Below are 27,894 nucleotides of genomic sequence, written 5' to 3'. Positions count from 1 at the left end.
TCATCAGTAACGTATAAGAGCAAGTAATCGGAAAATTCATTATCATGGGGAATGTCAATTGAACGGCTCTTGCCGAGCTGTAGTCGTTCAGTGAATGTTTTCCTATGATTTGTGAGTTTTCTTCAAAACATTGCATAGCAATGTTTTCGGAGGGTTAAAATGTCTACAAGATCTCAGTTAACAAAGGATCTAAACGGTAAAAAAAAGTGTTTATTTATTTTTTCTATTTTCTGTTTTCATGTTTTTGAAGCTTGTTCTGTGATTCTTGTTATATTTTAGCAACTTAAGGATTCCTTTTTTTTTTTAATTACTTATAAGTGCTCCAATTACTTAACAAAAGTTTTATCACAATCTGACTCATTATTCAGTTATCTACTGAGTGTTGGAGGAAATTTGATAGCTGTTTTTTCATTGTTTACAATATAATTATACAAACTTAATGTAATTTTGCATTCATAGAACATTCTGTTTATTCATGTTTGTTATCTAGATAGTGTCACTGCTCTATTGGGGAAACGCATAAAAATCTTATTGAAGAATGTAGTGAAACTTGAAACAAAAGGAGATAAAACAGAAAATAGAGTATTGGTACATATTTTCTTAAATTGATGTGTATTTATAACTTATATTTTTCTCATAACTTTACCAATATTTCAGGTATTTTCACCATGTCGCTTATTTTTACTTACTGCCAAAGTCCCAACCAGAGTAAGTCATTGACCCTTTTAATGTATTTGTTTTATTTATTTTTTACTAACTATGTTTTTGAAATTAGATCGACTGTCATTATCATTACCTGGAGATAAAAGGGATCGAGACAAGAAAAGAAAATACAGTGAGGGCTAATTTTTTGTTTTCAAATGAATTTTGTGCCTTGTGGATTGTTTATTTTGTTAATGTGCGATAATAATTTTAGTTGAGTTTCTTGATCGGTGATAAATGGTATACCTTCGTGTGTCAAAATGGTGAGGTTGAAACAATGCTACATGCATTATGTGCTGCTCTTCAAGTCATTTTTCCAGGAGTGCCTTTGCAGTAAGTAATACTATTTTCTTCATTAATGTGGGATACCCATCTAAGAATTTGTGTTAGTAAATTTTGGTCTAATATGTTATTATTTAATCCAATTCAAATTAATATTTACTTCAGTAATTTTGAATTTCTCAGACCTTATGTATTTATAATAATAATCGTATTCATAGTCTTTGACTATAACAATCATAATTTTGGTTAATTATCTTTTAGTTATTTAAATCTCAGTTGTAATAATATGATTTTCATCGGTTTTAGGAGTAAATGACTCATGTAGTTTGTTTATATTTTATACTTTCAGTACAATTTTTTGTTACTCATCTAATTTTAATTTATAAAAATTTTACAAAAACTACCCTCATTGAAAGTTTAATATTGTTTTCAATTATTTTCATCTTTACCATTCTGTTTCTTCAGAATTTCACTCGTTCTGTGTTTAATGGATCTAAAATTTTAATCTGCAGGCAAGTGGTTGACCGAGTTTCAGTAGATGGCTTCCAACAGATCATTCCAGATCCTCCTCCACAACCTCCATGCGGTGCCTTTTCAACCCAGTATGCTTGTATGTGTGACTATCATGGGCTTCCGTATCGAGAGGAAGTTTCCTGGGTATAATTTTAATTAGTTTCTCCGTTTATTTTTTTTTTAAGTTTCTCAGTTAATTCTTGATTACTTTAATATTAATTTATTTATTTTAAATTTTGAAATGCCATTATTGAAGATTATTTCATCTTTTTCTATTTTTTTAAAGGAATAGTAATTGCTAGGTGAAAGGAAGATCTTTTATTCTTCTTTTTTTTTTAAATCTGTGTGTTATATATATTTTGATATCTGTTTAATGGTTGGGATACATATTTTATCTTTCATAAAAAAAGTTGGATGCGAATTATGACTGTATGAAAATTTAACTTTGGTTAAAGACAATTTCGGTAAAAGTTCTTCTATCAAAGTTACTCCTCTTCTATAATTCTTTATAGAATATTATTCTTTTATAATTTATAAAAAGATTTCCTCAGTTGGTTAATTGTTGACCATGGCTTACAACTAAACTTGAATTATCAGAATATAATCAGTATAATTTTCTGACATGTAAAACCATAGTGACAAGCCCATTAAAAAATGGACACAAACTCTCTGTTGAAGATGCAAAAAATAAAGCAGATGGAGGAACCAGTTTCGCTATGAAAAAATGAAGATAGTTGCACATTATTATATTGCATTGTTTCCATGTAATACAAGTGTAGCAACCAAACCTATTGCCAAGATTACAATTTGCAAACTGAAAACATATTTGAATGATAAGATCAAGATGGGTACCCAGTAGTTGTTTTTTTTAGTAGAAGGGAGAAATTATTTTGTTCATTTTGTTTTTCTCACGAAACAAAGTTTTCTTTGTATTTTATTTTAAAATATAAAATTCTTTATTTACTAGTGATAGGTTTTTTAGAAGTAATTCATTAATATAAAAATATATCAATGTAAAATAGTACGTCAACAAAACGTATTCCTTCATTATAAAACTAGCAACGCCATGATGATGGCTGCCAAAACTACAATAGCTAGTGCAGCAGCAGCTATTCTGTAGTTCCATCCATAGTTGTAATGCCCTAAACTTCTATAAAAATCGTTTACATGGAACAATGGGAATATTTTAAGTTCATAGCATTTCTTTAATTTATATCTTTTATAACGCTCACTAACAATCAATAACAATTCTGTTATTAGGCGTTAAGAGGACATGTGATAATCTTCCAGTTTAACCTTTGCCTCTGTTTTTATGTTTTGTTTTTGCATTAATATGAAAATATGAGGTAAATGTTATAGTGCTATATATTATTTAAAAGAATTAAGTAAGTTTTTATTTTAGAAATTCGCAAATAATTTATATTATATTTTTCTATTAGGATGTGGATACTATTTATGTTAGTCATAACACAAGAGAGCTTTCATTGAAAGATTTCGATCATCTTGAACCTAAGTAAGTATAAAAAAAAGTTTTGGCATTTGAAATCTCAATGTCGACTCCATTTATTTATATTTTTTTTATTAGGGACATGGTGCCTATCATCAGTGCACTTGAACACAACAGGTGGTTTACCGGGTTTAGAGCAGCAAATGTAAAGCTTACCCATGAGGCAATGGATCGTATTCTTCATGTGTTTTCCAGATCTATTACCCTCGAATCACTCACACTTCACAACCTCTCTCTTAAAGCGTATGTAAATTTTAATTTCTAATTAAGCCATAACAGATACCTTCTGTGCAATGGCAAAGTGACTTATCTAAAAATTTCTGTAAGAATTGTACTTGAATTTTGGTTGCAGATGTAAGATAGCAGCTAATTTATAATTTTTGTGTACTATATGCATAATTTTGTATATATATTGGTTTTTTTGTATTTTTAATTAGTGACATCTCATATCCAGTTTTTCCTCTTTTTGTTTTAAGAGGAATCAAGAACAATCTTTCCTAATACTGGTATAACATTTTTGGATAAAGGGGTAATTTTGACTTTAGTTAGTGATAATACACTAAACTTAAAGACAACTAATACCAAGTTTTTCTAATTGAACCACTGTCATAACATTACATTGGGCTATGGTGTCTATTTTGAAAGTAATCTCAGATCCTTTTATGTTTAATTGAGTTGTGTACCATTCTTTACCGGATTCCTTCTCTGATTTCATTACTTTCATTGACAAGCTGGTGGAAGATAAAGGAAGTTTATTAATTTCTTAACAGGTTTTTTTTTTTTTGCATTGTGAGGAGAATATAAAACCATGTTAAATGCTGAAAAACACTAAATTTGCAGATATACCACTTCAGCTTTGCACTAATACCTAATCCTTGTTGAAGATACTGTATCATTTAAATAGTTTCTAATGGGGAACAATGAAATTTGTCTTTATAAATTTAAATATTTAGGTTTTATTGTAAGGTCAGAGAGAAATAATGATAAGGCTTTCATAGTCATTATTAAAACGGTTTGTTAGTCATCTATCTTGTTAGAAAAATTGGCACATGATTACATTTTACAATATCCTAATTTTAATGGGACAGCTCATAATTTAATGAGCAATTACCTCTGACATTGACTAAATGGGAAAAAAAGGCTACTTCAAAATTATAGTTCTTTAACTACTTATTATTGATTTATTATTTAATTTAGATTTATGGTTATCATATCATTCATATTTTATAATGTGTTTACTCATATTTTATCAGTCTGTTAGCACACCTAATGTTTTTTCTTATTCATTCATAAATTTTTCCTATATTGTAAAATTTCACTTCACTGGCAATAGTATTAATTCTTTTACCTAATAAATTTTTTAATTGTTCAGTGACTTATGTTGTGCCTAATCACTAATAGTTTAACGACACCCTCAAAAGTATTATATTACCCTCATGACATTATATCAGGAGTATTAGTTTTGGTACACAGAATAATTACTGGTAGAGCTAGATGATGATTTAATTTTATCCTTATTGAGCAATAGTTTCAATGGTAGTTCTATAGCTAATAGCTGGATTGAAAAAAGTATTGACATAAAAACAAATATAGCATCACAATTGATTTATGGATTTTATCTACTTATTATTTTCAGATTCTTTTTATTTTTTATATGTGCAACAAATTTTTGTTTTACAGTGATTTTATTAACCGGCTGTGCACTGCAATAACTTCTAATCCAAATACTCCATTGAATGCTCTTGATCTCTCGAACAATCCTACAATTGAAGATAAAGGTGAGAACAATTATTGTTTTGTTCTCTATTGTTAACAATTATGATTAGCTATGATATCTAGATCTTTTTCCCTATATAAGTGTTTATTAAAAATGTTATTCACAAAAATATAAAAAAGTATTAATTCAACAATACTTAATATTATATTATGCAAATCAAAATCAACTATTTTTTAAATACAATATATTTTTTAAATTATATATTAAAATCTATATCACTACAAAACTTAAAGTTTCTTGGATTCAGTGTTTGTCAAGGCAGAACATTTTGATCAACTGCCAGGTTTTCTTAATGTTATTCATTTCATAGAAACTGGGTCTGCCTGAAAAGGTTCCCTTGATTCTAAGGTCAAGTTATTATTATACTTAATATTTTACTTTATTTTTGTTTCAGGAGTTTGCGGCATTTGTACGATTCTCACAAAACTTGTTCAAGGTGAATTTTTTTTTTTGTTTTATTATTATGATTTACTCTATATTATAATTGTTGACCTGGATAAAGGCAAAGCCATGTGTGTATCCCGGTTACTCTAAACTAAGGGTATTTATACCAGTCTAAATTCTATGCTGGGGAAGATACAAATACAATAATTAAAACGAATATCTTTCTAATTTTGGTCTTAGGGCAAAAGTTGTTCTTGATCTACTGTCAGATGTTGATTCATCAACATGATGAGCTTCTGTAGCTAGGGAGTTGAAGCGTTATCTTAGCAACCTTTTGACTGCAGCGGCCCCAGTTTCGAACCTGGTCTGGGGGTTGTCTTTTATTTCAGAGCGATCACACAGAATGAAAACTTGACTCTCCCACCATGGTCAGAACAGGGTGGTAACCTTAGATAACTGCCTCCTCCCTTCCATATGTCAGAAATGATCAGGCAGAGGTAAAAAAAATGTTAATCGATCATAAATTAAAACTTATTTTTTGACAAGTTCTTTACAAGTTATATTGTCATAATAATGCTGTGATGACTGTAGCTACAAATGTTGGCTTGATAAAACCACTTGTTTAAGCAAAACTGAATTAAAATACCACTGTAGCAAATATCTCTATCCAAGCAAAATGTAACCTCTTCTGTTCCAGATTATGAAAACTCAAACAAATATTTGTCTAGTTTACATTACAAGGACCATTTGCAATGAAATAATTGTTTATTACATTTAAATTAGGATGCCAGCAACTGAGTCTTTCTTGATTACATCTACGGTCAACAATATCTCCACCTTTTGGAATAATCTTTAAATTCTCAATTTTTCGTTTATTTGATAATTTGCAGATAGAACTTACCATTTTTTTTGTTTCTTATAGAAGGTAAAGGGATTAGCCACTTGAACCTAAGCCAGACAGGGCTGAGTCCGAAGGGAGTAGCCCTCCTCACCCAGACCTTGGCCAATCTTAGGCCCCTTACATTGACCTACCTCAACCTCAGTGGAGCGGCCATCAGGGAAGACATCAATGTGAGTAGTAGTTATTATCAATATCATAATCCTGATAGTACAATGGATGTTAGTGGCTGAACCTCGGCTTAGCTTTAAGTTTCCAATAGTTTATTAGCTAACCATTTTAAGTTCTAAATGTATTATTTCCTGCTCATCGTATCTCAATTTAGTTCAGTATCCTAAAGTTAACAAACGTTCCTTGCTGCATATCTGGAAAAAGAGCACTTTTCTGCTCCCAGGAATAGGCACGTATGCCATTATCTATGTGCCCAACATTCTTTACCATTTTGAGTAATTTTCATTCCTTGTTTGTTATTCGTACTACTATAGAAAAATTTGGATTTATGGACCTTTTTCTTTACTAATTTTCCTTTATTTATTCTGTACTGATTTTCATTAGAAAAGAAAGACATCATTAAAAGGAATAAAACTTTGATGAGGAGCTGTAGAATGTCAAAAGTTATGAAACCTTGTTTTTCCTAATTCCTTCTCGACCTTGAACGTGGTAAGTTGATCAGCCAGTTCTAGTCCACCTGCTGTCTGCCATTTATAAATTAATAGCTAAAGAAGCTAGTTTAATATTTTCAGAGGCATAAGCTAAAAGCTGATTAATTGTCAAATTACGTTCTAATCTTGCTCCCAAATAAAAATATTGAACCCCAAGTAAACAAAAATTCTGGTACAGTTTCCACATCACATACCTTTCACTTCCCATCCTACATTAAGTGGAAACTAATCCTCGCACATTTCAGAACAGGTAATTTATATTACTCACTGTGGCAATATTTTGCCATACGAATTGTGCAAATGAGGCATTCAGTTGACAGATTAACAAACTCCAATTTTAACAGAGATAATATTTCTTGTTCCAAAATTTTAACATGTTTGTTTTGCAAAAGCCATTTATTCAATGCTAAATTGTCATTGAATCAATATTGAAAATACTAAGAACAATTTTGTGGAGTTAGTCATCCTTTCAACTAAATATGAGTTTAGTAAAATAAAAAAAGTAATCATTTAATGTCACTATGTCAAATTGACAACAGTTTACAGATTGAACAGAAAAATTGTGCATGTGCCCGCTTATTCAAACTAGTATTAGAACAGATCTATTATCTTCTTAAGATAATTATCAAATCATATCATAGTTTATATTTATCTATTTTTCACGACTAATAAAAATCTGAAATGGTTGATTATTTCAAATAGAAAAAATTAAAATTACTTTAGAAGGTTTTTTACATATTGATCATTTAGGCCCTATCAGACTATTTCAATGAGGATAAGACCTAGCTGAGATAAAAAAGTGTTTAATTGTACCTTGACATACCGAGTTTATCTTTTAAGTCGTTTTTGAGATTATTGATTCTATAAAGTGGCACTTCTGGCCAGTCGAATTTATTGAAATAGTTGCTGTCACATTGCAGACATATACTCACCTTACATATGTCAATTCGGTTTTGTACAACTTTTCATTTTTGAGCTAGACTGACCATAGACCTACAGACCATTTTGTGAGATTTGGTCTTGGACTCATGTAATAAACTAATTATTAATTATTTTAAACACATTAGAGTTTTTCTGAGAGTGATTTGAAGTTCTTTAAAATTTGTTTTGATATTCATTATTGGTGGTCGTTAGTTTGGAAAATTTTGAACTTTCTCAATTTTTTTTTCTAAAAATTAATTTTGTTCTTCTATTTTACAGGGTTTGCTCAGCCTGTTGGCAGAACCCAATGCGATAACTCATCTTGACATTTCTAACACTGAGATCGTCCTAGACACTGTAAGCGAACTATATATCATTTTGTAATGAGAAATACTATTAATTGCTTGTAATACTCTTAATAAATTATTTGTTAGGTGTTTGGAGCATTGTTACGGGGTTGTTCTACATCTCTGGTCCACCTCAACCTCTCTAAAAACGGTTTTTCTGTTAAGAAATCTAAGGAAATGCCTCCATCCTTTAAACAGTTCTTCACTAGCACTCTGTCACTGAAATACCTTAATATTTCCCACTGCAAATTACCTATGGAGGCTCTCAAGTGAGTGGTGTTAATATTATTATGTATTTTAATTCTTGGTGAAATTAGTCTAGAAGTGAATTTAAATATTGATAAATAGCTTTAAAGTATTTTTAATTTTAAAAGTTATTATCTCCCTCTATTGAAGCTAGTTTAAAGCTAAATTTACAATTATTAATTGATTAGATATGATTCTACTCTCGCACCTATAAATCAGGATACCCCTTGGTTCTGATTACCCTTCTCTTAATTTTTTATCCAAACAGTGCAATATCTTAACATTCCCTTTTTAATTATCTAAATGATAAAATTATTTCTGTTGGGCCATCCTTCTTGTGAAATTAAATATGCGGTAATTTGTTTATAATGTAGTTTCTTTATTCGTTCCCAGGAACTTGCTCCTAGGCCTTGCCTGCAATGAATCAACTGTTGGTCTCGATCTGGACCTCAGCTGTAATGCACTGGGTGCTCATGGAGCTCATGTCCTGGAGTCCTGTATCCATGGTGTTCGTGCTTTGTCATCCTTGGATATATCAGATAATGGTATTGACATTTCTTTTTTTTATATTGTATTATATCCAATAATATACTCATTCAGATTTGATTTTATATTAAAATATATTTAATTCAGGCCTAGAAGGAGAACTGGGTGGAGTGGTTGCAGCTGTTGGTAAGAACAAGTCCATTATGGAACTGAAGCTATGTAGAAATCTTGTTGGGATGAAACCAAAGCATATAACTCCAGTTGTTGAATCCATAGTTCACACTATTCAGGTACTTGGCTTATTATTTTACAGAACAACCCTTTAATGATTCAACCTGATAATCTTAAAATAAAGATGGCACCCTGTCATAGCACAATATTATATTTTATTGGTTAAAATGATGACTTCATATTTTGCATAACTACAAATAAAGTCTTAAGAGTTGTTCTTTTTGCTTTTAAAAAATGATCTTTAACCTGTTCCATATATTCATGTTAATTAAATGACAGTGTGGTTGAAAACCATTAAGTAAATCATTTAAATTGATGCTGCTCCATAAGACTCAATTTTTTTCACAAGTGGAGTTTATTTTTATGAAGCCTCTTTATTACTTTTTTTTTAATATCACAATTTATAGTGGACGATTTTTTACACTTGTTTATCTTACAATATGTTTTGCTGTTTGAAAATATTTATTTCCGATGATCCACTAATTTTAATTGCTAAAGCGTTACTAATGGAATATAGAGTTTTTTAAAATATATCACTTCCTTGGTAGACTCTTATATAATCTTTTGGATTTTATTAAATCATTTTAGGAAGAAGATTGTCCTCTTCAGATGCTCTCTCTTACCGACTGTAAACTTAAGTCTGAAATTCATCCTATAATTAATGCTCTAGGTTCTAACCAATGTCTCACCACTTTAGACATCAGGTATGTTTATAAGCTGACTAATTACATTTATTGTACTATTTTTTTATTTAGCTAAATGTACTATATTATATTTATTGTTGTTTAGTGGAAACGGAATGGGAGACCTAGGGGCTAGGTTGTTGGCGAAAGCTCTTCAAACCAACTGCAAACTAAGAAGCATTCTCTTTGACAGGAACAATATTTCTCTCCAGGGATTTGCTGATATAGCTTATGCCATGGCTAGGTATGTCTGAGGTGTATTTTTTATGCTCTTGTCATGTTTTTATAAAAAATATATACATACATATAAGAATTGTTTTTTAATTACAACCTTAGTCAGCTGATCGAAGATGTATATATAGAGGTACGGAACAATAAAAGTCAGTCTTTGAGTAACAAGCGAGTTGGTCATTTCCATCTCCCTTCATTGAAGTGGCTCAGTTCTCCTGGTCCCCTGTAAACCGTTCTAGGTCAGAAACGGCCTTCCTCACGCCTTGGGTGGTCGCAGTGCTTACTTTGATCCACTCTAGTGTTGTTGCATGTGTTTCTGCAAGAGAGACTGGTAGTGGATGAAACTCTGGTGGTGGAGGATTCCCCTCTGTGGGAGGTACGTTCTCGACCCCATTTTGATTTAAAGCTTCCAGGTTCAAGACTGCTCGTCTAACAATACCGTTGCCATTATTTCAAAAAAATGAGAGAGGAAAAAAATAACAAAAAAAAAATTCTTTTTAAAAGAAAAAATTACTCCAGTATATAAAGTTCCCGGGTTTCGGCACCAGTTAAGCGTTTGTGAGCTCAAAGAATGAAAAAGAGAATAAAAGGGAGATTGAAATGACCAACTCGCTTGTTACTCAAATACTGACTTTTATTTATTTTATTTTTTTCGATCCCTCTAAAACAGAAAAGAAACAGGTAATTAGTGAATGCTTTACTGTGAAAAAGAAGGAATAAATCGTGTTGGGTATTACCTTTTACTACCTTTGGTATTTTAAGGTTACCTGTAATGTTTATTTATTACTTGTGAAATATCCATTCTAAATGGTACTATTTTTAAAATCCAGAGGTGAGGGGCTGACTTTTATTGTGTTCCATACCTCTATATATACATCTTCGATCAGCTGATCTACTCGATAACTTGACATTGAAATAACAGCTGACTAAGGCTGTAACTTTTTTAGACTATAAATTGCTGTAATATATATATATATATATATAGAGAGAGAGAGAGAGAGAGAGAGAGTGGGAGGGGAAGGTAGAGAAAGAGAATAAACCTTATAAAATAGTTAATAATTTGTTTCATTCTGTAATGAATGCCATTCAGATGCCTCTGCGTACCACACTGTCATAGTCAAAGCAGGAGAAAATAAGAAAGATTCTAATAGTTTACATGAAAGCAGATAGCAGAACGGTTAAATAACTTAAGGGTACTTGACTGGGAAATTTGTGCGATATGGGGTTTCAAAGAAAAGGTTTGGTGGATAGATCAGGTTTATAACAGAGGAGCTCAAAGTTATGGGTAGTTTATTTTGGATTAAGGAAGGACAGAGAATATTAGGAAAAAGTTTTCATAGTGTTAAACCTTCATTTATTGAATTTCTTTAAATGTGTTGCTAATTCAAATCAGTCTTCTAATTTTGATAAACTAAACAATTTTTCTTACAAGCAATACATGCTAATAAAACATATGTTCCTAACTACGAGACTGTTCAGAAATAGGAAAAATCACTTGTTTGGGACATCTTTTTACAATAGTTTTGCAAACTTTGCCTTGCGGAGTACTCTTGCATATTTATTTATTACTAACTACATCTGATAAATATGTAAAATCTATTTATTAGTTTAAGAAACACAAATTTATCCTAGGAGTCACCATAATAACTTTTACAGAGTGCAGTCCTGTGACTGCTAACAATCAAATCAACATAAACCAGAAATAAGGCATTTATAATGTTGATTTTGTTCACAAATTAAAAAAACTATTAAGCTTATATTTAAATAGTATAACTATACAACTGAAATAGTTTTGAAATATTAACCTAAAATTTAAAAGATTAATACAAGTTTCTTTAGTCTTTTTATGATGGTTTTTCTCAGATATTACATTTTTCTACTACCTGCTGTTTCACTTTTCTTACACCTGAGCGATATAATACTTTAATTATATTTTATATAAATAAAATTTTTGAAAAAATTGGCTCAAAATCTTTCTCAAAAGTTACATGCTCAAGTAATTAAGGAAAATGTATGTTGTTGGCACTTTTTATTCCATTTTTTATGTACTGTTTTCTCACTCTACAGTTGCTTTTATCTATGTATTATTTTTAAAAAAGTTATAGCTGCATTTTACCAAGTTATTTGAAGTTTTTCATTGCATAATATTATCAATAAATATTTTTAAATTGTTAATTTTTTTTTCCAGCAATTATAGTGTTGTATATGTGGGTTGCCTACTCCATGATGTTCTACCTTGCATGAAACTTTCTCCAGAAAAGACTGAACAAGCCCTGAGTTCCATTTATAAAGCTCTCTATCGCAATTCAGATCCTAATAACACACAGGCTCTGCGGCGGCAACACGTGAGTAAATTGAAAAACTGAGCAAAAAGCTTTAGCAATTAAGTGGAATGCATTTAATAAACCTTACTGGTATTTAATTGTCCAATTTCAACAAATGTAAATAATTTGCACTTCTCACTTTTCTCGCATTGATGTTAACCTGACCTTCCATAGTTTAAAAGTATTTGTTTACATGCTTCAATTGCTTTTCCTTTGTTTTGTTCTTGATGAGTGCTCATAATTGTAAAAGCAAATCACATGTGTATATTTTCTGTTCACTTATTGAGTCATGTTTAACGGGAAAGAAACAGTATCCAAAATAGTCATTAGTTATTTACCCTCATTTCTCTGAGATTTCTGAACCGTGAAATGAAAGTTATATTGTGTTTGATTGATGATATGTATAAAAAAAATTTTAGTTTGTATTGATCATATTTATTAAATTCTTTTTTCTATCTTCTGTTGAATGAATAATAATGACATTTCTGTATCGTGAAAATTAAATGATTTTTTTTTTTTATGTTCCTCTATATAAATATTTATTCGAGACTCGATCATTTGACTGTGATATGATATTGAAGAAGTTTTGCACGTTACCTCTTTGCAGACCGTCTTGGTGAACTGCGGACAGCAGACACTGGAGCGTGCTATTGCTCAGGCCCAAGAGACCATCAAAGCTGTGTCTGCTAACAACAATGATCATACAACTGCAATTAATGCTGCAACAGCTCTCGTTGAAGATGCAGACAATGCTAAACAGGTTATCACTTGTTTCATTTTTGTCTTGGGGAAAAATTATGGCATTCCAAACGAGTAAATTGATATTCGATGCTTTTCTTATCGCACAGCTGTGACCTTTATTTTTTCTTGTTTTTTTAAATTTTACAAACCAGATTATTTTAAATATCTTGTATTCCATGTGAAAAGAAATAGGCTATTAACGACCATAATTTTAGTCAAGCATCTCTGTTATTGATTCCGATGGGATTAACAATTAAAATTATTTTATTAATTCTTTTATTTTGTGTTGTTCAGTGGGTTTCATTTGTATGATATTATGTTGATTCCTATTGTCACTTGTGAAATTTATTTGTTCTATGTATTATGTATGATTTATTGTAAATTGTATTAATAATTGTCTCTTAAAATTGATGAAAAATTACTTTTCGGGGGAGTAAATGTTCAGCTATCAAAACTTTTCTATGGTCAAAAATGCAACAGTTGTTGCCTTAAAATAGCATCTAATTAACTTTGATTCCTGAGGCATGAGAATGAGATAGAATGCCTTAAAACATTGAAAGTAAAAATGTAAACATAAAGAAAGAAAATTTATGGTGGAATAAGTTCATACTAACTAAAAACTAACTAAATATACATTATATAACCTTCCATTGTTAAAGGAAGAAAGTTAACTAAAATTTAAAATTTACAACACTATTATACTTACTACTGATCTCTATGGATGTGAAGTATAAACACTTACATTAGAGAAAAATAGAATGTTTAGACTCAAGAAGAATGAGTTAACTTGAAAATTAAGAAGCCTGCATGAAAAACATGTTGTAAATACAATTGACATGAAAAACTGTACCGAATGAAATAGGCAGATTAAGTTGTTGTGGTGGATAACTATTGAATCACTAAAGAGATCATCATTGCTAATCCAATGGGCAAGTGTCCTAGATATTGACCAGAACACAGAAAGGAGGATTATGTCAGGTTAGTCCTTGAGGATATAATGAAAATTAGTGGAGAGTGCTTCACAATCAAGGATTGTTTGTTTTATTGCCATTGAACCTCCAGGTTTGCTTAGCCTTTCATTGTTATATTAGTAATTTATTGCAAATCATCATGTGGAAAGCTTGTTCCACTTACAATTATAAAAAATAGCACTAACTATATTTCACCTGCACGTTTAAGAGCACAACAGAGAGGGAGAGTGGTGATGGTTTTATGATGAGTTATTTATGTTCAAATGTTCTTTTATTTAATTTTTCAATCATTTAATTTTGAAAGTCAGGACCAAGGCAACTGTCTGGTATTTACAGAAGATCAACTTACAGCCTATCATATATTAGTAAATAAAATAAAAATTAACTTTTAATCAAAGAAATATTGTCCTGTAAGGATTGGAGGAAGTAGCATCAAGGATGAAGGATTTGCTAAAGGAAAGAGTTTCATTTTAGGGGTAACAAATCGGGAGATTGCAATCTTTTGTTAAATAAAAGAGTGAAAAGAGGAATATGAGGTGAAGATATCTAGAATGCAGTTTTGTTTTTTTTCTGAGGTTTTGGAAAACAGACTGCGAAGGAGTATTGCCATGAAAAAGTGAGATAAAGCCGATGCTGTGCTCTGTTAGTTATATGAGCTGTCAGATATACAAAGAAGTTTAAATGATTGGTATGCATATTCAGTGAACATGGGCATGGAGCGTTTTTCAAGGAGAAGCCACAGTGCTAATATTGTATCATCCCACTAAAATTGATATTTTATGTTTAAATATTTCATTTAAAAACTACAATAGTTTATTAGTTTTTAATTTTGATTTATTATTTTCAATAAAGAATCTTTTTAATGGAGAATAAAAAAATAAATTTTAACTCCCTCAAAATTTATGTTTTTATGTTTTAAGATACTTAAAATCCTAAAACCGAATAAAAAAATAAATGTTCCTGGATTTTCCCTGAAACTACTGGACTTTTTTTTTTTCCTATTTAGCAACAAATTCACATATTATCCCAGAATGATCCTCAAAATTCCTGATTACCATTTGCACTTTCATTTTAAAAAAAAAAAAAAGGTGACTCGATGTTCTATACATTCATATCTAGACCATTTTTGAGGATATTGATAAAATATACAGATTTTTAGAATCACCATCTCAAAGCTTTAAAAAAACAAAACAAAATTGATTTGATTGATCAAGTAAAAAAAACTAAATTTGCATTTTATGTAGGATCCAAATCCCGAATAATTTGTTTTTCTTTAAACTGTAGCTGTTATTTGAAAGGTAATTAAATTCACATAATAAACTGTTGTGTAGTAATTTGCAGTATTTTTCTCTAAAAACTGTCAAAGTGGTTATTTCTACCATTATTATTTTTTTTTTCATAAAAATAACTTCTCCACTTTTTGTTAAAATAATAAAAAAAAAAAATCAATTTTATTTTAAAAGACATATGTTGGTAAAACATCAAATTCTATGTGCTAAATGACATGTAAAGAGATATTTTCTATCTGGTCTCAATTTGCTTTTATAAAAATATTTAAAGGTTAAAACCATCACTAATAAAACCTTATTAATTATTATTATTAATTATTATTGTTTTCTTCTTGTAGGAAATATCCGATTTTCAAAACTTCGCACTTGTTATGGTTCTATCAGCCTTGAATTATTGAAATACTCCTGAAGTACCTTTAAAAGGTCTTGATCTATTGTAAATTTCATATCTCTTGTAAAATGCAAAGTAATAATACTAAGAAATTTGTTTTTGTAAAAACTTGATTGTTAAAGGTCATTCTGTCCTGCTGTGTTACTAATCTGACATGAATTGTGTTACTAATGCTTAAATAATTTCTTTAAGCTTTAAAAAGAAAGAAAATTAACATTGAAAATTTAACTTTTATGTTATAATTTTGTTTTTTATAAGATTGATTTTTGACTAGTTATTTCACTGATAGGTGTTTGCAAGGCTTCAAGACATTGCTGAAGGAGGTGATCTCACTACACCGATTCAGCAAAAGCTTGCATCTGCGTCACATGAAGTTGCCTCAATACTTCAAAAACATGTCTCTGTACGTGAATTATTTCATTAATTGTTTTTCTATTTCAAACTAATTATTTTGCATTTTGCAGTTGTCTTCTTTCTTTTCTTATATATTATTTCTACTAATTTTATTATTATTTTCTTTTCTTTTATCAAGTTTGAAGTTTAATTCTAATGTTGATGTTTCCTTTGACAGGGACGTGTTGATGAGATGATCACGACTGCAGAGGAGTTATGTGGGCAGAGAGTAATGTCCGAACGCCTGAAATCAGACCTTAGAGCTTCAGTTGCGCCAAGGTTGGTGGTGGACCAGGAGTTTCTGTCATCAGTTGTTGTTACTCAGCCAACAACTCAACTTTCATTAAAAGCAAGGTATTTTAATTGTTGGTATTTTTATTTTGTAAGGTAGAAACTTTTTTTTTCTTTCCCTCTGATTTTATGTAGTAACATTTCATGTGAACACATTGATATATCTGAATTGTGTATGTGCATAGTATATTGAAATGCTTTTCTCTAAGCTGTAGATGTCTGTAACCACTTATTCACGCACTTATTGATCACTGTATATCAAAAAAGACAATTTCCTTAAAGTTGAAATATTAATGATGGTTGATTCCATTATGTTGTAAATAAGCATTAAGGCTGGTTTTTAGAAAAATACGACTGTATGTGGTTTACTAAAATAATATTGGAACATCTTTCTTATAAGCAGGAAACCCTAAAAGTTAAAATGAATCAAATTTTATATTTAATTTCAGCATCTTCAAAAATATATAAATTAACCTTTGTATGTTAATAAATCTATACACCAGTACACAATCTTTTCCCATATTTTGAAGCCATTGTAAAACAGATTTTGTCAGTTTTGATGTAAAGTATTTGTAATCACAATTACAATTACTTGGAATTGTAGGAAAAGAATAAAGATTACATAAGAATGTAAATTAGTAATTGCAATTACTTTTGCTCAGCTTGTAATTCATTAAGTAATTACTTCTGCAATTCCAAATTACAGTAATCGGAAAGTTATTGTAATTGTTATTACTTTTAGTCCAACTCTGTTGGTATCTTATTTATATTCTTGAACTAAAAATGGAACAAAAACTTCTGATTCCTTTTTAATTAGCTATTTATTAATCGCCATATAAATGGTTATCTGCATTTACCAGAAAAAATGGCACAAAACTACAAATATTTTCATAGAATAGTAAATGTATGATATTAAAATACTTGAGTATAAGCACCATAGTTGCGGACATGAAATTAGATGATGGAGATGTTGCCACACTCAATCCTAGCATGTTGAGAGTTAAATCAGTTCTACCTTCAACTGTTTCTACAACGTATTATTATTAGTCTATTATCCTCATTATACTCAGTTTTCCTCCGTGGTTATTGAATATGAATTACAAAGCAAGTAAAAGAACATTGTTTGATAGAAGGTTGCTATTAGAAAATTTTTATTTTTATTATTTCATCCAATATTTTAATTCAATATCAAGTTTTATTTAAGCATATTGTAGACATTAAAAAGAATTAGGTTTGAGCTATTAATTAAAAAAAAAAAACTAACATTATTTTGGGGAAAAAAAGTAATATAATTTCTGAATTTTTGTTGAAAATAAAGTTCTAATTTTTAAATATAAATTCTAAGTTTGAAAGATTTTAATTTAAAAAAAAAAATTGCTAGCATCTTTTATCAAATAAATGTTTTTCAATTATTTTAATTCAAATAAGTTCCTGGTTATTCAGAGACTTGATATTATTAATTTGATATTCACGTTTATTCAAGAATAGTGCAAGGATTAAAAAAAAATGGTTTTAGCAATATTTAATTTATTACAATGATCTGTGAAAATACAAAATACAGAGGGTTCCATACATAACATCAGTGAATGTTAAATTAAGTTCTGAAGCAGGAGTTAGCACATTGTAGTTTCACAGACCCATCTAATTTTGTGTCCACTATTATAAATCTATACCATCTCATCATTAAATATATTTTTATTTATTTATTTCATAGTGAAATGGGCCTCACTGCTGCAACCCATCTAGCTGAAAAAATAACTGATGAAGTTGTGGATTTACTCAATAAAACTCAGACTTGTTTGGTAATGATTTTTTTTTTTTTTTTTATTAATTGTTTTTTCTCATTTATTTAGTTTTCAATTATCTTTTCTTCATTATACTGATTGTTCTTGCCCTGAAAACTTGAAATATTTTTATTAACTTGTTCACCCTCTATATTTAATTACACTTTTGCAATTTTTAAATTAAAAGTAATCGTTTGATCTAACAGGACCAACCAGCTACTTTGATATAATTTAAAAATTGACCAACTCTTTCTAAAGTGCTGATATTAATATTAAAAATGACTTGTTTAACTCCAGGTATTTCATTTGCTATAAGAATGATTCTCCTTAAAGTGGACATTTTGAATGTTGGAATTTCATTTAATGAAATGTTGTTGATTCAGCCGTTTTTCACCAAAATCTTACCTTGAATTGTCCGCTAGCACCACACGGTCACCAAATTTTATTCATAGAATTTTTTTCATTATTAATTAAACGGCAAATTTAAGACAAGGGAATGAGGGGAAGGTCAACATTTTCTCATGAAAAATTATAGTTTTCTTGTCTCTCAAATCCAAGTCAATCATACTAGAATTTAAAAAAAACCCAAACTGAATAAGAAATACTTTTGAAAATTTTATAATAAAATACTTAATATACTCTAAGCCTTCTCTTAGCTTGGAATCTCCTATTACATGAGTTGTTGTTTTGATCTTGGATTTTAGTAGAACATCCCATTTCTTTGTCAATTTTTGAAATAATAATGACAAAGGAATGAAAATTTCAGTATCAACAGTTGATAACTCAGTTTGGACTGGGAAAAAAAAAATGTTCATAATAATTATAGGTTACACCCATTAGAAAAAGATAAAATAATAACATACTTAATAAATACATATAAGATGGTGTTGTTTGGTAACAAAGGAATGGGGAAGTAAACATTACAGTACATTATAGGTAGTAAACATTACTTTTACTTTGTTGAATAAAAAAAAAAATTAAAAAAAACCTTAATAAACTAAATGAATAATAATTTGGTTGGCGAAGATAATTTAAAATAATCATGTTCAATTATTTCAAGATTAAAAAAATGAATGAAGTGGTAGCCAATGATATATAAGAGGTTATAAAATATTGGAAGAAGATAGTTGACTGTGTGAATTATTGACCACTACCCAGACTATCTTCCTCCGTTATAAAATATTGATGTGAGCTACATCATAGATGTGTAACACAAAATGCCCATTTTCAGGAGAATCACCCATAATCTATAAAAGCTAAAAATAAGCTAGCAATTGGTCCTTAATTTATTTGCATATTTAAATTTTTGTTATTATATTGATGACTTATATTTTAGGTGGGTGGTAAGAGAAGCTCTACTCCAGATGTTCTTCGAACTATGCCTCGACAGATTAATGACCCCCTACATCCTTTGGTAGGTTCAATATATTGAAATAGAAAAAAACATATTTTCGTTTTAGTTAGCTTTGATTGGGCGATTGAGTGAACCTGTTTGGTTGCTAACAAACTTTAGGAAGTAATTTATAATTTTAGTATCCTAATATTTTTATTACATTTATTGTATTTTGTGTTTTATTGTGGATTTTCATTTATCTTGTGATAGAATTTTAATAATATTTGTCACTATTAAGAATTTTAATATGGATTTTGCTATGATTTGTCATTATTAATGGTGCGATTGTTCTATTATTGCAATCAGAAGCTGGAGTATTTGAATTTGGTAAGTTTTGATGTATTTTTTCCTTCAGATTCTTTTATTTGGAATAAAATAATTAAAATTACCTGCATATTGTGAACCTTTTTATATCCTGTCACATACCTTCATTCTATCTGGTATTAGTACTATTTAGGCATAGGAAGCGAAGCCCTCACCTCTAACCCCAGATTTAAATATAATTGTTATCATAAAACTAGTTTTTTATAAATCACCCCATTTACTGAATCAGAGGCTGGAAAATCATCCTCCGGAGAAGCACTTGCAGCAGGTTATAAAGTTGGGATCCTGACCCTACAATGGATTGAAGATAAATGAGATTAATACAATACCCTCCTTGTATAATAGTTATTGTATGATAACAATCAAGCACTGAATCCTCGTTTTTTCTCTTGCATTCCTGTATGTACTGTCCATGCAGTTTTTGGCATCAGTGGTATATTATATATTTTACTCTATGGATGGAATGCACCATGTCTATTAACCTGATTTGCATCTGGTGGTTGACACTCCTGCTCCTTCCTAATGTCTTCTGACAGTCTTTCTGGTTCTAATCTTTCTTTTCTTCTTGTGGCCCCCAGGGTCAGGTTTGTTGTCTTCCACCCCTCAAAAGAATTCCTTGAATAGCAGGAAGCTCTCCTTACTCACCTACTAAGGAAAATCTTCCTTAAACATTATAAAGTTTGTGATGGCATGCTAAGCAGGCTCTCGGTTCAGATATAGTTCAGGTATAGAGAATCAGTTAATTACTGGAGCTGTGAAGCTTAGCTTGAGAACCAATTTAATCCTTAGTATTATTTTAAATCATAATTTAGTCTTTATTTTTCTTCACTTTTTTTTTTTTAGCTTTTATTTTTTCTGGGTATATTTGAGACATTTTGAATATCCTGTAAATATCTTGAAATAAGCCTTTAGTAGTCTAGTCCCCTCTGCCTCTCTATCTTCCATCCAACTTACTCCTCATTCAGATGTAGTGCCAGTGAATAGTTTAACATCAAGCATTATAGATAAAGATTAACATGCCTATTTCTACATCTAAGCTTTTATTTCTTTCATTCGTTATTATGAAATTAGATAATTATTATCTATAACTGAATTATAATTTTCTTAATACAGTAAACATCTTTGCTAGTGAATCTGCTGAATAACTTCACAATTGAGTTCTATTTGCCTTGTCAAACTTTAGATTTTTTGTATTGACTTTTGCTTTCAATATAGGCTACACCTCAGCTAATAAATAGGAGAAAGTCCCTGCACAGTAGAAAGCTACGGCCTAACTCTGTTGTGGATACAGTCAGCGCTGAGCACATTCCAGATCTCCTGCCTTCCATTAATAACTCTCCTCAAGGTATGGATTTAATTTTTAAACAAAAAAAATCACATTAATGTAAATATATTATATTATTTATGTCTAATGTTGGCTTTTTGCCAATTATTTTTTATACTTTAATATTTAAAAAACAACTTCTACACGGATTATTTGTTATTCTATTACATTAGGCAGCCAGCTAGCTATACTTTGTTGTCAGCTTAATTACTGTAGGAACTCTATAATCTAAATGGCTAATATTAGTAGATTGTCTGGAATATTGAATCATATGGATTACAGAGGTCATTCTATATTACAGATTTAGAAATGCACATATGACCCTTTCTGTTAATAGGAAGACTAACTACATAAAATCAGTCTTTGTATCTTCAAAACTAATTCTGTGATGATTCAGCACTAAATAAGTGCTTAGTAACATTAATTTGAATCGTGTGGATTACAGAGGTTATATTTTTCATATTGGCATTGCTCTGTTCAGTGATCTAGTATATATATGAATCTGAAACCTGGACAAGCTCCTAGACTAAGGATCTTCTTTTCTTTAATTTTAGAAAGAAGGTCGTACATCTGGTGTATGGAGCTGTGTTAATAAAGGTATTTGGAAAAGGCAAAGAAACAAGGTGCTTTATGATCTGTTTATAGAAAATAGCATTATGTTATGAAGATCAGATGGTGTAGTCATCTGACTACTAAGTCTATATTTAGCCAGTGACGAGATAGATGCCTTAACTTTACTTGGCAGACTGTGTAGGCAACTCAGCATCAAGGAACTGGATGTTACTAGTAAAATATTGGGTCACATGGAGATTATTATTTAAGGAAGTAATAAGAGACTACTCAGGTTCTAAGGCTGCGCTGAGTCGGAAATTTTGTCCACTTTTTTTTTTTAATTTAACCTATCTGCTTGGATGAAATGCCCACCTAATATTAGTTGCAATGAAAAAACAAACCTTTAAAAAAAAAAAAATACATAACAGAGAGAAATACAATACATAATAGTTCAATTGATTACACAGGGTGGGCATTAAAACAAAATTAATATGAGCAAAATGCCCCCTGATGCTGCATGATGATGATCAACTAAATGTCAAAGTACAACAAATGAATGCATAGCTTAAAACCTTATATTACATGGGAAGTAAATATATTAAATTTGTTTTAAGGTAGTGGTTATATATATCTACTACTATGGGGACATAGGGTCCCTGAAATTTTTTTTCTTTTTTTTTTTTGTGTTATATATCTTGTGTAAGCATATGATCATGTATAATAAAATATAGATGTCCAATATTACAAAATAATTAGAACTTGAAAATTTTCAAATTTTAAGAGTTTCAACATTTTTCAATTTCACATTAAAATAAAATATAACATTACTTTTATATATAAAAAAAAAAAAAATACTGACTACCAAAGCAATCCTCTTTGTCTTAAGAAACAATATGTTCTTCCATATTTACTAAAAACCATTGTTGTTGTGTTCTCAGTGAAATTGATATATATAAATATTGAAACTTGGTGTAGTAGTCGGGTGCCACGTTTTAGTTATTTGTAAGAATCTGAGTAAATTTTTTCAAAAACTGCTCTACTCAGAGTCAGTAAATGTTTTCAAGATGACAATAAGGGGAGCTCTACTATTGGGACCTTGGAGGGGAGTGTGGCTGCACAGGAAAACAAGGTTTTCTTATAATTATTTTTGGTGTTATGATAGTTTATTTTGAGCTTGGAGGTATTCAGAACTTCATTTTATAGAAAGGACATCCTGGATGTTGTTTATTTTTTATTTTATTTATTTATGAAAATTGAATATAATACAAAATCCTTGTTATTGTTAACTAATATAATTTAATGTGTTATGTAGACCAATCTATTACAGATTCTTTGGACTCAGTGTGTGAAGGTGCTGGTCAGCGATTGCAGCACCTAGTCAAAGGTCGCCCAAAACGTCTCAAGACTAGAGCTCCTTCTCGTCCCAACCATCCTAACTCGTAAGTAATTATAGTTTATTTCCTGTCTATCAAATATATGTTATACAATATTTATATTTAATTTAATCATCAATATGAACTAAAGGAAATTTTTGTTTTTACTGTCTTCAATTATTTATAAAAGATAAATAATTTAGATACTCTGTAAATGATATGAGAAACACTGATAAGATTAATATTGTTTCTCTCATGTGGTATGTGTCATTCTTGATTTTTCTTAAGCTCAAGAGAATAACAAACCCCCAATAGATCATTTTAAATTGTGGTCTGGTTCTAAATTAAGAAGTATTTAACTGTGTTTTCTTATTAAAGAATGGAATTCCCTAATCTTTATAATTTTTCTTGACAAAAACTCAAGAGAAATATGACAGCTTGATTTCAAAACAACTTCAGAGACAACAAATAAAAACTTAGAATAAACAAATTCACAAAAATGACAATACAAGTAACCAATAAACCAATCAAATATAAAACTGATAAGAAAGATTGCAATGCAGTGTTTCTCGTAACAGAGCCACTGACAGTATTTGGAGGATGGTTGATTGTCTATTGTAAATCCAAGATAAGTTTGTATTTTCTGGCTATTGGTCTGGGTAAATATAATATTATTTTAATTTTTGATGTTTTATTTAGTGTATCAGCATTTCTATCCACATTGTATTTCATCATCAGGGCTAAAAACATTTAAGAATTATAGAAAGATCATTGGCCGAAGATGTAATCAATTAAAAGGTGATTAGGGAATGTGGTCAAGAAAGTAAAAAGCACTATTGTACTTACTGTGACTGAATCCCTTACTATTTTCTCTATTTACTTATTTTAATTTATATTTTACTAACGTATGATATTGATTCCCTAGAAATCTATAAAAATTGGCATTATTCACATAATTAATTAATAAATTTGGCTATTATTGTATGTTAGAAACAAAACATTGGACTGTAGGACAGAAACATATTTAATTTTTGTTGTTTAGGTTCCCTGATTCTGAAGATTTAGATTCTACTGATAATCAGGTGCGTATTGTCATTAATTTAGAGGAAACTAGATTTGACCATAAATTTATAATAAGTTAAATTACCTTAGTTTTTATCAGAAGAATGTAATATAATAATTTTTTAACTTAGGTTAATAGGTCACATTAATAATTGTTTTCTACTCTAGATTGTAAACCTTGTTTATATAGACTAAAGTACTGATTAGATGAGGGAGGGAAATATGAATATTGTATCTTTATTATACAAAAATAATAATTGTTTGTTCATTATCTTAAAGTTTTATCTCAAAACAAATGCCTAAACTTTGATATATTCTAAACTCCACTTCACAAGCTCAGAAACCTCCTTTTTTCTTCTTTTTTTATTATTGAGAGTGAAATATGTATAATTACTTACATTTGACCTTGCTTGATCAGTTACTTGTCAACTTACCCAGCTTTTCTGGATAAATTTTGAAACTTAAAGTCTTAGAGAATATACAAGTTCTTGCATAATCACCACTTGGATTAGAAATATAACTGAGTTATCTTAAATACAATGCCGTTAACCTTATTTATATTTACTCCTTAACATTAGTGAACTATTTTTAATTTCAGAGCACAGCAAGTGAAATGAGTAGTAGTATCACTAAGCCAAGGCCCTGGTCTACGATAGATAAATCTGGTATGTGGTTTTTTTCAAATATTTTCTTTTATTTATTCTGGATTTTCTTTTTAGGAAGTTCGATAAATTAATTTCTATAATTTTTTAGGTTAAAAAACTTCCAAAGATGAATATTAACTATTTTATATTTTTCTTCATAGTTGTGAGTGTGAAACAATTTTCAACCATATCATTTGGATGAAATGATTTCGATAGTGAAATTGAAAGTATGAGGATTATTAAGATGCTTGAATATGGGACAATTGTCCCAAAACGTTGTATAACTATGAAGAAAAATATAGAATAATTTATGTTCATCTTTGGAAGTTTTGTAACCTCAAAAATTTATAGAATTTATGTTATTTATTATTTAAACAGAATTAATATCTGGAACTACTCGGTAGAATCTCAGATATTAGTAGAACAGTGGTTTTTCAAGGTATGATCTTGGTGATTTCATAAAAGTTGTGTCATTTCATCAACATTCCAACTGTAGATCCACCCTGGCTTACCTAGTTTAATTTTGAAGAGATTTTGAGGTTGGGAGAGTGCAGGTACCAATGCAAATTAAACAATGCTATATCTCACTTCTATCAATATCCTAGATAGTTGAAAAGAAAGAAAGAAAAATAATTATTCTACAAACTGAGAAAAATTCTATAAGTTATGTTATTGTATATGGTACCTTACCAGGCTAAAAATTAAGAACATATAATATATTGTAATAATTTAAAAATTATTAAAATAAAATAAAAAGAATTTTAATCGTTTTAAACTAATTTCAAATATAAAACAGATAGCTTGGGTTCAAATTAAAAACTTTAATATTTAACAGATAATAGAATTTTATTTAAATTTTATAACATAAGAGACTTTTCTCAGGGCGGGTTTCCTGGCAATCAGAAACAGACAACACTTTACTACTAATAACACTTTAACTTAATTACTTGACATTTTACTAATACAATAAATTCCATTTAGAAACAAGACTAACCAATTACACAGCTTCCTCTGATAATTGTTGATCTCTTCTTGTCGATGATGCTATATCCAACTCCCAACCATGGCTTCCCAGTCCTTCCTGCTTCTAGCTGAACGGACGTCTTCTAGTAAAATAGTAGCAAAATCAAGAGCGCCCATTTCCTCTCCTCTATCTTCAATGTTCACTGGTCGATCCAAAATATAATCAATTGTAGTACAATCACTCTGCTTTATATGCTATGATTTGCGATGTAAATAGTTTATTGATAATTGTTACTTTCTTCCATTTCTTCTTTGATTATTCCTTTTCCATAATTACTGCTTAGGAACAAGACTTGACAAATTTCAATCCATGTTATAAAACACTAACAACCCAACGAACACTTCGGAAGGACGTGTACCGCCATCTTTCTTGTTTTGAAAAGCGTATTTATTTTAGACAATGAAAACTGGTTAGCTTGCTTCTTGATCCAAAACAATACCGAAATGACATACATAAAATAAAAACATAACTAAAATCATTAATCTTTCAATATCAACTATTCATTAAAAAAAGAGCATATTACAATATATTGGAAGATTGCTGATTGACCATGTGTATCAATAAATGGAATGTGGTCCGGGTGCGGTCAAATAAAACTCAAATAGTAAACTAGTGTACTATATTTTTTTAAAAAATTTTTATTATATTTTATTTTGTATTTTCTGTTTATTCTAAAATACATATATTTATATTTGCTGCTTAGATTGATTTTTGGAATTAGTGTTATATTGATTAAAATTTTAATGAGAGGATAAAAGTGATGGAATGATTTTATGTATACAGATATCTGTAGTGAGGCATCAACAGCCGCTAATACCCCTGACTCTCCCGATACCCCTTCAATATTATCAGGTGATATAAATTTGTTTTCTCTTTTTAATCCTCATTGCCCCTTTTTGAGAATTTTATTGAGATTATTTTTTATCTAAATGATAATATATTGACATTTTGTTTTGTTTTTTTCTAGAAGGGGACAAGAGATCTGTGCGAGATATTGCAGCCAGCATAAATAAACATGAATTAGACAGCAAGGTGACATAGCGAGAATTAGTTTTTCTAGATATTAGAACAATTGTCATAAGGTGACAAGAGAACTGTAAATAATTGTGTATAAGCCTGTTCCTTGAGGCTGCATTGTATGCACTTATATATGTATATTCCTAATTGTATATTTGTTATGAACTAATGACTTGTATTATTTTTTTTTTATATATATATAGAACATGCTTCCTTCCATATTACTTAATTTTAGTTATTGACTTTTGTACTGTTTGTCTTCTAGATCACAGTTATTTATTTTATATTTTATTATATGTTATGTGATGTTTTTATCGTTATTGTTTTGATTTTCTAGTTTCAAGATGAAGCTTTATATTTGTGCCAAAGCTATAATGCATTCCGTTTTATGTATTAACTTACTTTTATTATGATTATTTTAAAGTCAAATCTCGTTTACTTTTAGGTGACAAAAGTATTAACCATTGATTTGTTTTACTTTCATTTATATTAATTTAAATTGTTCCTCATAGTCGGTAAGATCATTCTTCCAAAATCATTTATGTATTCGAGATAGCATTTTAATTGTTACTAAATTGATTTTATCGATTATGCAACTAAGCAGAAAAGTCAAAAAGTGACTAGTAACCTAAAAAGAAAACCCTAACTGCCCAACTGATCTGTGAGTGAACTATTAAGTATAAATTTGACTGAAGTTGTATTATTAGCTGTGTTGACAGAGTAATTAGAACTTATATTTCAAGTGTAAAGTGTCTTAAACGTGTAGTCTACTTATTTGTAAAATAGTTATCAAAAGTAGTTTCTCTGTTTTCTTTTTATAAGAGATAACAAATATATAAGACAATTTTTATAGGTAGAAATAAGTATACACTGGTATTGGTACTGAGTAAAATTTACATCTTACTCTATTGTTCATAATTTAAATGCTCTAATTGTTTATAAAATATATTATTTTCTCTCTTCTATTTTCTGAATTAAAATATGAATGATTCATTTTTGTTTCTATATATGTGAATAACTTGTTATATTTTCTTAATTCTTTATTTAGTTCTGACCAATTTTATAATATATTATAATTTTCATGATCTTGAAATATTTCTTGGTGCCACATAGATTTGAAAATATCT

General features: G+C 29.5%; 2 protein-coding genes across 8 annotated transcripts in view; one reads left to right on the top strand and one right to left on the bottom strand.

Annotated features, from left to right (window-relative positions):
* Positions 1–27,894, bottom strand: part of LOC106682771 (meiotic recombination protein DMC1/LIM15 homolog) — a 100,272-nt gene that overhangs the window by 69,980 nt on the left and 2,398 nt on the right. The gene's annotated exons all lie outside the window — the stretch shown is intronic.
* LRR (Leucine-rich repeat) lies at positions 1–27,894 on the top strand (the record flags this gene model as incomplete). 7 transcript variants are annotated; one of them, XM_067044852.1, is given in 30 exon segments in its annotated part: positions 1–196; positions 491–588; positions 658–708; positions 776–835; positions 917–1,035; positions 1,497–1,641; positions 2,937–3,010; positions 3,083–3,247; positions 4,685–4,782; positions 5,176–5,217; positions 6,088–6,236; positions 7,926–8,003; positions 8,081–8,262; positions 8,633–8,784; positions 8,873–9,015; positions 9,545–9,660; positions 9,746–9,883; positions 12,059–12,215; positions 12,802–12,954; positions 15,876–15,989; positions 16,158–16,333; positions 17,985–18,072; positions 19,391–19,468; positions 19,754–19,774; positions 20,987–21,116; positions 22,960–23,086; positions 24,063–24,102; positions 24,681–24,747; positions 26,534–26,602; positions 26,718–27,894. In XM_067044852.1, coding segments are annotated over 30 exon segments (3,141 nt in total). In that variant the 3' UTR covers positions 26,792–27,894.

This window comes from Halyomorpha halys, unplaced genomic scaffold (assembly GCF_000696795.3).
Source record: "Halyomorpha halys isolate HHAL.00 unplaced genomic scaffold, Hhal_1.1 Scaffold441.1, whole genome shotgun sequence".
NCBI lineage: Eukaryota > Metazoa > Arthropoda > Insecta > Hemiptera > Pentatomidae > Halyomorpha > Halyomorpha halys.
This window is presented reverse-complemented; position numbering and strand designations above follow the sequence as displayed.